This window comes from Cydia amplana, chromosome 21 (genome assembly GCF_948474715.1).
Source record: "Cydia amplana chromosome 21, ilCydAmpl1.1, whole genome shotgun sequence".
NCBI lineage: Eukaryota > Metazoa > Arthropoda > Insecta > Lepidoptera > Tortricidae > Cydia > Cydia amplana.
The window spans coordinates 7607378-7620597 of record NC_086089.1 but is presented as its reverse complement, the minus strand read 5'-3'; the positions used below and the strand labels follow the sequence as shown (position 1 = coordinate 7620597).

Here is a 13220-nt window from a genome sequence, read left to right as displayed (position 1 = left end):
GCATGCGCAAAATTATTATGACAGGTATTTATTTTCAGCCGGTTTAAATAGTTTCGGCAAGACTTATGTAGCATTCTTATAATATATAAATATTATCATCACCACAGTATCGTTTTCCGAAATTACTTTATGGTTATACCGTTTGGCTACGCTATTTCTCTGTACCCTGCCTCTCCCTTCCCTCCCTGTACTCCTTAAGTGCCCGAACTCTCTTTACTCATACTGAAAGATACATAAGACTATCCTGTTCGGTCATTTCCTTCCACCCCTCATGCTTGATCCAGTTTTAAACTAGATTCATGATTTATTCAATACGCTATAAAGCGACATCTGTTGATTACTTCTAATCGTTGGCAACGACATATGTCTACTAACTTTCAATGAAGACGTATAGATGTCGTTAGGAATTCTATGATTTGGATGTGACACAGCGCCATCTTGTATCCATGATAGGCAACAGTGCTTTTTCAGTGACGCCATCTGGTAATGGTGCGCTTTTAGGCGGTCACATTTGAATGTATGGGATAGCAGCGTCTGTATATATGTAGTCTGTGATTATGGCTATATAATGTGGATTATTGATTAAAAATCTCGAAAATGTGTAATGGAAAATGTAAAAATATAAACAACAATTGAAATAAAAACATTTCTTATCAATTTTATATCAATAAAATTGTCTGTTGGATCGGCTAGTAATTATTGCGAGTATAAATTGCAGTAGCCTTTAATTATTGCAAACCTTGCATGGTGGGCATGCGCTTAAAGGACATAAAACCTTTATCGTGTACTAATAAGGTTCAATTTGGTTCACAGCGGCATGTGTTTCAAATCGCCAGAGATAGCGCCATCTATCGAGCAAGTGGAGCACTATATATTATATTTAAAACGGTCGCGTTTTGAAGTTTGCACACATATTAACTCACATTTATAGACGGGTCTAACGCGAAATCTATTCAATTACCTTTAACGTCGGTAAATAAAGGTAATTGAATAGATTTCGCGTTAGACCCGTCTATAAATGTGAGTTAATAGGTGGAGCACTGTTTCAGCGCCACGCACAAAACCTTTATCGTGTACTAATAAGGTTCAATTTGATTCACAGCGGCATGTGTTTCAACTCGCCAGAGATAGCGCCATCTATCGAGCAGGTGGAGCATTGTTTCGGCGCCACGCACCCCGGCCTCTACGACTCGCAGAGGCACTTGTTCGCGCTCAACTTCCGGGGGCTGTCGTTTTATTTCCCCGTCGATAGCAAATTTGAGGTAAGCAAAGGCAGAAAATTCAAGTTTAGAGTTAACAGGTCATTCTTAAGAGCCAATAGGAGCGGTAATTTCTCCATACAAACGTACTCGACTCTTTTCTCCGAGGGTTTTGAAGCTAGAGCAATGATTTTTTCAACACAGATAATATTGTCAATATCTGTGTTGGACCGTTTTGCTTTTTTTGATATTTTATCTGCCAAATATTTAGTTATAGTCTGTTTTTACTGTAATATTTTTAAGTGTGTTGTTAACTGTTAATTATTTGTCTTCCTTTATGTAATACATATCACGTATTCGATTACTCTGTAAAGTGGTATTGTATAGTTGATTATAAAAAAAAAAAAAAAATGTATTTAAGGCGCTAGAGCCTTTCAAAAATGGCCTAATTGACTATGCCGCAATGAGAGGCGTGGTATTCAAAACTGATATCAATTAGCCAAAAAAGCAAAACGGTCCGACACAGATAATTTCATAATCATTTAGATTTCCAAATTTGGTTACGATCGGTTAAGTTTTGGAGGAGGAAACAGTCGAGTACGAAGCCTCGATTTTTGAGATTTTTACGCAGGATTTTTCGCCTTGTCCTTATAGTACTAGTTTTAGGAGCCGCTTCCGTTAGCGAGACGGGTATATTCGGTCGCCGAATATTCGGTATTCGGCCGAGAGAGGGGCCGAATATTCGGTATTCCGCCAAAACCGCTATTCGGGGCATCTCTAATTAATATGTATGTTTGCAGCCTGGCTATGCGCACGGCCTCGGCTCGCTCCAGTTCCCGAACGGCGGGTCGCCCGTCGTCGCCAGAACCACCATATACTACGGATCTCAGCATCAGGTATACATTGCTTTTAAATAACTAGCTATACGTTTTTAGGGTTCCGTAGCCAAATGGCAAAAAACGGAACCCTTATAGATTCGTCATGTCTGTCTGTCTGTCCGTCCGTATGTCACAGTCACTTTTCTCCGAAACTATAAGAACTATACTGTTGAAACTTGGTAAGTAGATGTATTCTGTGAACCGCATTAAGATTTTCACACAAAAATAGAAAAAAAAACAATAAATTTTTGGGGTTCCCCATACTTAGAACTGAAACTCAAAAATTTTTTTTTCATTAAACCCATACGTGTGGGGTATCTATGGATAGGTCTTCAAAAATGATATTGAGGTTTCTAATATCATTTTTTTTTAAACTGAATAGTTTGCGCGAGAGAAACTTCCAAAGTGGTAAAATGTGTGTCCCCCCCCCCCTGTAACTTCTAAAATAACAGAATGATAAAACTAAAAAAAAAAAATGATGTACATTACCATGTAAACTTCCACCGAAAATTGGTTTGAACGAGATCTAGTAAGTAGTTTTTTTTAATACGTCATAAATCGCCTAAATACGGAACCCTTCATGGGCGAGTCCGACTCGCACTTGGCCGCTTTTTTAGAAAATAAAAAAGAAAACTGTTGTATTTCTGGGTTCTCTTTAGGTAGTAAAATACCACCGTCGCTATACAGCTTATTGAAAAGATACTTGTTAGAGAACTGACTGTTCCTATTAGGCTTCTTCAGGCGGGATATAATATAAGGGTTTATATACACAGTACTCACAGTAAATTGTATTTTTGAGAGACAAGTTTGTCATCTTGGATAAATATGTATTTTTAATACCAACTAGTCGAATTAAGACACGGATAAAACACGATTGAAAATATTCCTTGATATTACTGATTAAAGTTAGGTTTTCTTTTACACTGAAATTAATTGTACAGCTCAAAAAAAAGGCGTTAATAGACTTGACTAACATTATGGATTTTTATAGACATTTCTAAATAGGATTTCAATTTCTTTAATCATTTTCTTTTTTTTTATTTCTTTTACAATAGGCTACATGACTAATTTTTTTTATGGTATCAATCGATCGGGTTTGTTTTTAGGTTCAAATGTCTATATGGGACCCATTGCATTAAAGTAACACAAAAGTCAGAAATTATAGTCAAAGTCCGATAGTCGCACTTCACTCGCGAAACGCCCTATACAAAACGGCCAGAGGCCGTGACGTCATCGCCCACGTTGTAGTATGGACAAAACAAGAAAATTGCGTTTTTGTCGGTGAAATATTGCGTTTATGTATATAGTTGCTATACAATATTTTTTTTGGTGAAATGTAAGGAATCGAATGGTACCCTTACTTTTATCGTTTTTGGAACTTAAAAAAAACTTAAATTTTGAAACTTTCAGGTCCTGTAATTTTGTAATTTTTCAATATTTTATTTTAATATCCACATTATTGTGATAAATTGCTCGTTTGCTATCTATTTTACTAGATTTTGTTATAAAATTCAACATGTGTCAACATCCCTATTTCAAATGAATTTCTTTCTTCATTGCACCATTTTGGAGTCATAAACTTGTCTCTTGAATGATTGACGTGATTTAGGAGAATTTAAGCAGATATCTAATATTAATTTGTTTGTTACTAGGCTAGCAGCAGCGTCGGAGCGGCCATAGGCGCGCCGCTACCGCCGCTACCACTCTCCTGCTACCGGCAGCAGCTGCACCTGCGGCGCTGTGACGTGCTGCGCTCGCCGCAGACCACGAGGGGGCTGAGACTACACATGTTCACTGAAGGTAGGCTTCCAAAGACAACCAATATAATCTGGTGGTTACTAGGCTAGCAGCAGCGTCGGAGCGGCCATAGGCGCGCCGCTACCGCCGCTACCACTCTCCTGCTACCGGCAGCAGCTGCACCTGCGGCGCTGTGACGTTCTGCGCTCGCCGCAGACCACGAGGGGGCTGAGACTACACATGTTCACTGAAGGTAGGCTTCCAAAGACTACAGCAACAAATATTAGTTACATTTTCAGCATACAACACTTTACAGAAAACCGCAACCAAATAACACTAGATGATTCTATTCATTGTGTTGTGTTCCTGTCGGTGAGTAACGGAGGTTAGAGTCGGCAACGCGCATGTATTTGGAGATGCAGGTGTTCATAGGCTACGGTGACTGTTTCTCATTAGGCGGGCCGTATGCTTGTTTGCCGGCGTAGTATAAAGGATGACTCACGTTAGACCGGGCCGTGTTCGGGCCGGAACTTCCGGCGCTTCGTTTTCTATGGAATGGGTCACGTGATCACCTGTCATAGAAAAGTAAGCGCCGGAAGCTTCAGCCCGGACACGGCCCGGTCTAACGTGAGTCATCCTTAAAACAAATACAACGAGAATATTTTCCTACTTTCCGACTGTGAAGTCATTTTTTATCTCAAGCGTGATAATATACCATCGGTAACAGAAAGTGGGGTCGACCATATGTCACCCCATGTTTCGTGATAGTTTACCAGCACCCCTAGCACATGATTGGCGCGACAGTATCTCGCGGCGAGAAAGACCACCCGTCTTTTTAACAAGCTTTTATTAGGTCGACCTGTATGGAATCTAAGGTAACTAATTTAACCATCTTCCAAGGATCGTAGCGTCATGAAAATTGGCAGCTGTATGTAGTTCTGATGACAATACAATAATATGGTACTGTCGAACTGATCTGATGATGGAGACAGGAGGTGGCCATAGGAACTCTGTGATGAAACAACGCAACCTAATCGTGTTAGGGTTATTTTAGAATTGTCTCGATGAGTAGTTGTCTGTCGTAAGAAAAGTACAGTCAGCGATAAAAGCTTGTACCAAAAAATTTATTTTTGCCAAAAACTTATTCTCTTCACTTGCCTAAGGTGTAATGTGAATGTCTTTTTGACTGAGCACCGTGATACTGTTAATAGTACAGTAAGCACTACCTACTGCAGCCGGGCTAGCATATTATTGGTGCGACAGTATCTCGCGACGAGATAGACTACCCGTCCCTCTTTTATTAACGTACCATACCAGGGATGTTGCGAACATCCGCATCCGCATCCGCAACCGCGGAACTTCCGCATTATTTTCAACATCCGCATCTGCATCCGCATCCGCATAAAATCGATGCGGAGCTTATGCGGATGCGGATGTCGGACAAGTGGGTACAGGAACGTCTTAGCGGCGGCTTGCTAGGTAATTTCGTCATTACCTATAACGAAATCGTCTAGATCCAGAAAAGTCGGCCAAGTTACCTACTGTTTATTATAGTAGTTTATGCAACAGTGATATAATAAGGGTTTTTTACATTTTTACAAAACTCGACTACGTCTCGTTTTGTAACTTCGACCCTTGAATTTTAAGAACCAATTATGAGCTGTTGCATACATTACTTTTTCTATGACAGCTGCAGCAAAAAAAAAAAAAAAAAAGAGTTATTATTAAAAAAAAAGAGTTATTATTTAAAAAAAATTGAGTTATTATTAAAAAAAAAAAAAGAGTTATTATTGTAAATGAAAACATACCTCTTTCAATCAAGATGATCGGAACTTGTATCTTTAAAAAAAATAAAGCAGTTGTATTATACTCATAAGATGACTGCTAGCAGTCATCTTATGAGCCTATAGACAAATCATTCAAATGACATTGCTTTAGATATCACTGTCAGTCATTTAATTGACACATTTAAGTGCTGGAGTAGAAAAAATATATAACGCACCTATATTCTTGCTCAAATACTAAACGTTTCGTTTTTTTTTATTAAAAAAATACTAAAAATGTAATATTTGACGTTTTCTAAGTACCTAATCTTGACATCCGCATCCGCATCCGCGGATGTAAGCCTTAAAATATCCGCATCCGCATCCGCGGATGTCAAAAAATCTGCATCCGCAACATCCCTGTACCATACTACTACCTACCTAGTTTTTGGTATGTTGTTAATATGTAACTGTACCCTGTGAACATGTCAGGCACGTCCCGCGCGCTGGAGCCGGTGCAACTGGCGCTGTGCCGCGTGGTGCGGTTCGGGGACTCGTGCCAAGCCGTGGCGCGCGCGCTGGGCGCGCCGGCGCGACTGTACTACAAGCATGACGACAAGATGCGCATCCACCGCCCGCCGCAGCGCCGCGCCAGGCACGCGCCACCCGCGACTGACTACTTCTTCAACTACTTCACCCTGGGATTGGTGAGTTATAGCCATACCACGCAACCGAGCTAGCAAATCTGTAGCAGTCGTACGTCAGGGTTATCACTACTACGCAAAAAGTAAAGTACAAAAAATATTTTTTCTTTGTTTTCAAACACACCAATATTTTCAAGCAATGAAAATTCCATGTTAATATTTGAAAGAAATGCAAAAAACCGTAATTTTATAAATAAAATAACAGATACATTGAAACGCGTCTAATATTGACATTGACCTGTTAATTTATATTATTTGACAGTAAATTAAACCGGGTTATATCGGAACTATCGGAAGAGGGTCAACAAGGTTCTCGATCAATTTTATTAATCTTACATACAATAAAGTTAAAGCAAAATGGTTCATCATAATCGCCAACCCTGACACAAAACTGTCATATGCTACGGTTTTGCTAGCTCCTTTGCGGGGTATGGTTATAGCACAAAACAGATACAGTACAGAAATCAATCTACATACAAAGTGCGCTCGAGCAACGCACACATAGACACTGCTCACGGACACGATACCTCGGACCGGTTGGGACCGGTGCGAACGCGAGTGCCATCCGCTTGAGACACGCGTCTGTGAACTTTTTTGTGCAATAATGGAGAAACTAAAAAAAAGTTATTATAACTGTTCAGTGGACGGTTGTTTAAATTCAACATTAAACAGTGAATTGTCGTTTTTTAAGCTACCAGTGGTTTCAGAAAGGTAAGTAGGTATCTGCTTGTATTTCGATGGTTCGTTTTAACGTTAAACAGAAAAGTTAGGTAGGTAGGTATAGGTAAGCACCCCGCCCCGGCCACTACTAGATACGAGTGCCACTACCACGATAGTTTTTTGTGCATAAATCATAGTTGACAACCCTAGAGCGACCGCCGAGCGTAGGTATGAAAAGTGAAGTACATACATGTGATTGACTTCTGTACTGTATCTGTTTTGTGGTTATAGCGATGCCTTAGCTTAGTGTAAGGCCTGAGTGGACGCTCTAGTTGGGCGTGCAGCGGGGCGGGGCGTGCGGCGTGCATGTTAAACAAATGCGCACGTATAGGAGCGGCCTTAGTGCACGCTGCTCACATCACGCGTGAGCCCACAGCCACGCTGCACGCCCCGCCGAGCGAGCGTCCACTCAGGCCCCTTGCACCGTTCCACTAACCCGGGATTGACCGGTTAAACCTGAAGTTACCATGGTTACCGGTACAATTTGACACCGGATTAACGGTATAACCGCTCCACCCCGGGTTAATGGGATGCAAGTGGGCCTTAAACGACTTCGATCCTCCGAAAAAGCCCTCCGCCCGTGCAAAAACACTCTAATGATAGGACAGACAAGACCGCGTGCATAATACCTGTACGGTCACAATCTTTAATTGAGACATTCCGAGTTTACTCTACTTTAATTCTTCAATAAATATGTTAAATATAAAATATCCACGCAAGAAACCGTATACAAACTCAACAATTAAAACTAGTGGCTCTGTGAGCTGTAGACCTCGCGAGCATAGCTTATTGGGACCGTGCACGATGACAGCGCCACACAGCGGTTTGATCAATCAACAACACAAAAATTTTAATTTATAAAAAAAAAATACGATGTTTAATTGAAAAAAAAAAATACAAAAACTGGGGTCTTACTGGGGATCGAACCCAGACTTTCTGTGTGCAAACAAAAAAAGCGATTGTTTACAAAATGCGCCATGATAGTTCTTAGCTAAGCTGACGAAATTCGGCTACTCATTCTCGAGTACAAACTAAATATCTAAATACCGCCTAAACCAGCAATACAATTTTTCTGCATTTTTTGCCATTTACTATGTAAATATGTCTCAAAAAGAAAATACTCTTATGATATCGATACGACTACATATTTGTTTAAGCGCGAGGTATCACAAGTCCTCCATTTTTGAAAATTTCCAAAAACGGGATCGACAAAAAAAAATATTTACTCATAGAATCTGGTCACAAAATTTCACAAGAATCGGTTGAGAATTGTGACCTGTAGAGGAGAACATCCGGACATACAAAAGCAAAATGCCCGAGTCAAAACGTAGACCTTCGCTACGCTTCGGTCAATAAAGTGTCATTAGAAAGGTAGAAAAACTGCCAAATCTATCTTCTAATACTGTTTTTTTTGTTGCTGCTGCATTCTAGGACATCCTGTTCGATGCGAGCACGCACCAGGTGAAGAAGTTCGTGCTGCACACCAACTATCCCGGGCATTACAACTTCAACATGTACCATCGATGCGAATTCGAACTCGCCGTGCAACCAGACAAGTTAGTACCTGTTCCATTTATGTCATTCTAGTCTAAGATGTCTGATGCGAACACGCACCAGGTGAACAAGTTCGTGCTGCACACCAACTATCCCGGGCATTACAACTTCAACATGTACCATCGATGCGAATTCGAACTCGCCGTGCAACCAGACAAGTTAGTACCTGTTCCATTTATGTCATTCTAGTCTAAGATGTCTGATGCGAACACGCACCAGGTGAACAAGTTCGTGCTGCACACCAACTATCCCGGGCATTACAACTTCAACATGTACCATCGATGCGAATTCGAACTCGCCGTGCAACCAGACAAGTTAGTACCTGTTCCATTTATGTCATTCTAGTCTAAGATGTCTGATGCGAACACGCACCAGGTGAACAAGTTCGTGCTGCACACCAACTATCCCGGGCATTACAACTTCAACATGTACCATCGATGCGAATTCGAACTCGCCGTGCAACCAGACAAGTTAGTACCTGTTCCATTTATGTCATTCTAGTCTAAGATGTCTGATGCGAACACGCACCAGGTGAACAAGTTCGTGCTGCACACCAACTATCCCGGGCATTACAACTTCAACATGTACCATCGATGCGAATTCGAACTCGCCGTGCAACCAGACAAGTTAGTACCTGTTCCATTTATGTCATTCTAGTCTAAGATGTCTGATGCGAACACGCACCAGGTGAACAAGTTCGTGCTGCACACCAACTATCCCGGGCATTACAACTTCAACATGTACCATCGATGCGAATTCGAACTCGCCGTGCAACCAGACAAGTTAGTACCTGTTCCATTTATGTCATTCTAGTCTAAGATGTCTGATGCGAACACGCACCAGGTGAACAAGTTCGTGCTGCACACCAACTATCCCGGGCATTACAACTTCAACATGTACCATCGATGCGAATTCGAACTCGCCGTGCAACCAGACAAGTTAGTACCTGTTCCATTTATGTCATTCTAGTCTAAGATGTCTGATGCGAACACGCACCAGGTGAAGCAGTTCGTGCTGCACACCAACTATCCCGGGCATTACAACTTCAACATGTACCATCGATGCGAATTCGAACTCGCCGTGCAACCAGACAAGTTAGTACCTGTTCCATTTATGTCATTCTAGTCTAAGATGTCTGATGCGAACACGCACCAGGTGAACAAGTTCGTGCTGCACACCAACTATCCCGGGCATTACAACTTCAACATGTACCATCGATGCGAATTCGAACTCGCCGTGCAACCAGACAAGTTAGTACCTGTTCCATTTATGTCATTCTAGTCTAAGATGTCTGATGCGAACACGCACCAGGTGAACAAGTTCGTGCTGCACACCAACTATCCCGGGCATTACAACTTCAACATGTACCATCGATGCGAATTCGAACTCGCCGTGCAACCAGACAAGTTAGTACCTGTTCCATTTATGTCATTCTAGTCTAAGATGTCTGATGCGAACACGCACCAGGTGAACAAGTTCGTGCTGCACACCAACTATCCCGGGCATTACAACTTCAACATGTACCATCGATGCGAATTCGAACTCGCCGTGCAACCAGACAAGTTAGTACCTGTTCCATTTATGTCATTCTAGTCTAAGATGTCTGATGCGAACACGCACCAGGTGAACAAGTTCGTGCTGCACACCAACTATCCCGGGCATTACAACTTCAACATGTACCATCGATGCGAATTCGAACTCGCCGTGCAACCAGACAAGTTAGTACCTTTGTCACAATAAACTGACCTTACGTAAACCTTATTTGAATAACATAATGAAATGAAATGAAATGAAATGAAATGAAATAAAGTCCACTTATGGTCAGTAAGGTATAAATAAGAAGCATAAGAACATTTATTCGTGTGATGAGCACGGATATTTGTTTCTAAGTCATAGGTGTTTTCTATTGTGACAATGTGCAGTTTCCAACTACCCTCCCCGTCCCAAAATCATAACTCACGGCGATCTTTCGGGAACGCTCGGCAGAATGCGATCTGGCTCCGAGCTTGACACACATCGCGCGTGTGCGTCCCGGACTCTTCAAAAATAATTCGAAAGGGTGAAGTTCTGCACCCTCAGTGTCGCGTGTGCCTTCCGAAACCAAAGGGCCCCGAAACGCGAGTGAAAAGAGTGAACAGTGCACTGTAATTTGGACAATTCAAAGGACTAGCTGTGAGTACCATCCCTTACCTATCTCTCACCCCTACACATTGTCACAATTGGTGGAGGTTGCGAAACCCCGAATTAGGTCTAATATTTTCTTGTTTGGCATTAATTAGTACGTATCGGTAACAAAATGTCCGACACAGAAGAAAAAACCGTTACTCGAGTGTCGGATATGTTTAAATATTTTAAGTCGTTAAATTTGGAAAATTTGAATCCGGCTATTAGACAATTACAGGAAAAGATTGAGTCGCAAAATAATCAAATATCAGAGTTAAAGAAACGAATTAATACGATCGAAACAGAAAAAATGTCGCATACTCCATCGACGTGCCTTAACGGTCAAAAGGTCGAGTCACCCGCGAACGCGGTAGGTGAACATAATCGAGTCGATAAAAATAAGTTAAAAGTGTTGCAAAAAATGCTCGCGGAGTTACCAACTTGTGATGGCAAGGTGGCTAAACAGCTTATTAAATTTATTATCAGCGTCGATAAAATTACTCAACTCCAGCTAGTTCCCCAGTCAGAGTATGTGACCTGGATAATGACCAGGACAACTGGGTTTCTGGCGGATTGGTGGTTCCGTCGGGCAGCTGCGTTACATAATTGGCAAGATATTAAAATACTGATTTTAAGCGAGGTTTTATCTCCGATACATATTGAAACGTTAAAAAATGAAATGTGCTTGCGTTATCAATATGAGTCCGAAACGTTATTAGAGTTTGCGCATTCTGTAGTTGCGGTGGCGAAGGCGCTCAATCTGGGCTGGTCAGAGGAAATGTTAATGCAAACTATATTAAGTAGAATTTCTCCAAGGATATATTATTACATTAAATGCAATCCTATGGACATAAAGGACATGTCGCAATTAGCGCAAATAAGTAGTGAGGTCGAGGGCGCTCTTTTACGAGACAAATTGCATTCACAAAACTCGCATAACTTTTATCAAAGGAACCAGTTAAATGTTGGTAGTAATACGTATCGGCAATATGGTCAACCGGCACGGGAGTCGAGTGCATCGTTTTCGCGCGGGAACCGGTTAGCGCATGGGGGCGAGCGAGAGGTCACCGCCGGCGGGTCGGGCTTGCCTAACGCAAATACATCGGTTGCTAATCAGGTTCAAACAACGCAGCGCGGCCCACGTTGTTATGAATGCAATTCTTATGGTCATTTCGGGCGTGATTGTGAACAGCGTCGTAGACGTTTACAGACACAGTCAAATTACGCGGGAAACGCGAACAGGGAGTAAGCAACGATATCCACCGTCAGCTTCCTCTCGCAGTAGTCCAAGAAGGTGGCAAAATAATTAGTTATAGGGAAACCAATAAACCATGCTTACAAGTAGTTATTTGTAATAATATTCTTACCGCGTTAGTGGACTCGGGCGCGTTTCGATCATTTATTACTCAGGACTTAGCAGATAAACTCAAAGGTCGTCGTAAGGTGGTTACGTCGCGGTGCAATATTCAATGTACTACCGCTAGGCGACAAGTTTTTACAGCTACCGAAGTTATAACCGTATTGATTTCAATTGATAAGTTTACTTGGAAATTTGAATTTACAGTAGCACCGAGTTTAATTGCACCTGTTATATTAGGATGCGATTTTATTAACAAAACAAAACTAGTCCCATATCCATTTTATGGATACGTGATATTTGACTTTATGCCGCATTATAAAATACCATTGTTAAAAAATGAAGAGCAGCAAGATATAGTACAGTTTAACAGCATTCAAAACGATGAAGAAATTGGAGGTAAAATGGAAAATTTATTAGGAAAACACAAAGAAGTCGTAACGGAAAAATTAGGTAAAACTAACATCCTGAACTATGAGATAAAACTCATTGATAATGTTCCGGTTCGCTCACGATTTTATCCGCTGTCGCCGCCGAAAGCCGCGGAAATGGAGGCACATATTAAACAACTACTTGATAAAGGTATCATTGAAAAATCGAGTTCACCGTATGCGTCACCAGCATTTTTAATCGACAAAGCCAGTGGTGGCAAGCGACTTTGCTGCGATTACAGGGCGGTAAATAAGAAGATTGTATACGACAGTTATCCAATGCCGTCGATTGAATCAGTTTTCCAGTATTTAGGCGGGGCTAGGTATTTTTCAATAATTGATCTTAACAGCTCATTTCATCAGATACCGTTAAGCGACGAATCTAAGCCGGTTACAGCGTTTATATGCCCCTTTGGGTTATTTCAGTACAAATATGTTCCTTTCGGGCTCTGTGTAAGTCCGCAGTCATTAAACAGGGTGGTCGATATGATATTTGGTGATATAAAATACAAGTATATAATCCCTTTTGTGGACGACATTTGTGTTTTTTCCAAAGACAAGGAATCGCACGTGCAACACCTAGACGAGGTGTTGAGTAGACTTGGTAAAGCAGGGTTAACAGTCAACCCAAAAAAATTAAAACTATGTAAAGAGTCGGTACAGTTTTTAGGGTATAATATTAGTTATTCCGGTTTAGCCGTCGACCCCGATAAA

General features: G+C 41.3%; 1 protein-coding gene across 1 annotated transcript in view; it reads left to right on the top strand.

The window, feature by feature from the left end:
* The window catches only part of LOC134657876 (PHAF1 protein CG7083), a 39759-nt gene that overhangs the window by 19441 nt on the left and 7098 nt on the right, over window positions 1-13220 (top strand). The window contains exons 4-8 of the mRNA XM_063513456.1: window positions 1103-1262; window positions 2000-2095; window positions 3730-3877; window positions 6070-6284; window positions 8433-8557. Of these exons, the coding sequence (XP_063369526.1) occupies window positions 1103-1262; window positions 2000-2095; window positions 3730-3877; window positions 6070-6284; window positions 8433-8557 (744 nt within the window). The remainder of the gene's footprint in view (window positions 1-1102; window positions 1263-1999; window positions 2096-3729; window positions 3878-6069; window positions 6285-8432; window positions 8558-13220) is intronic.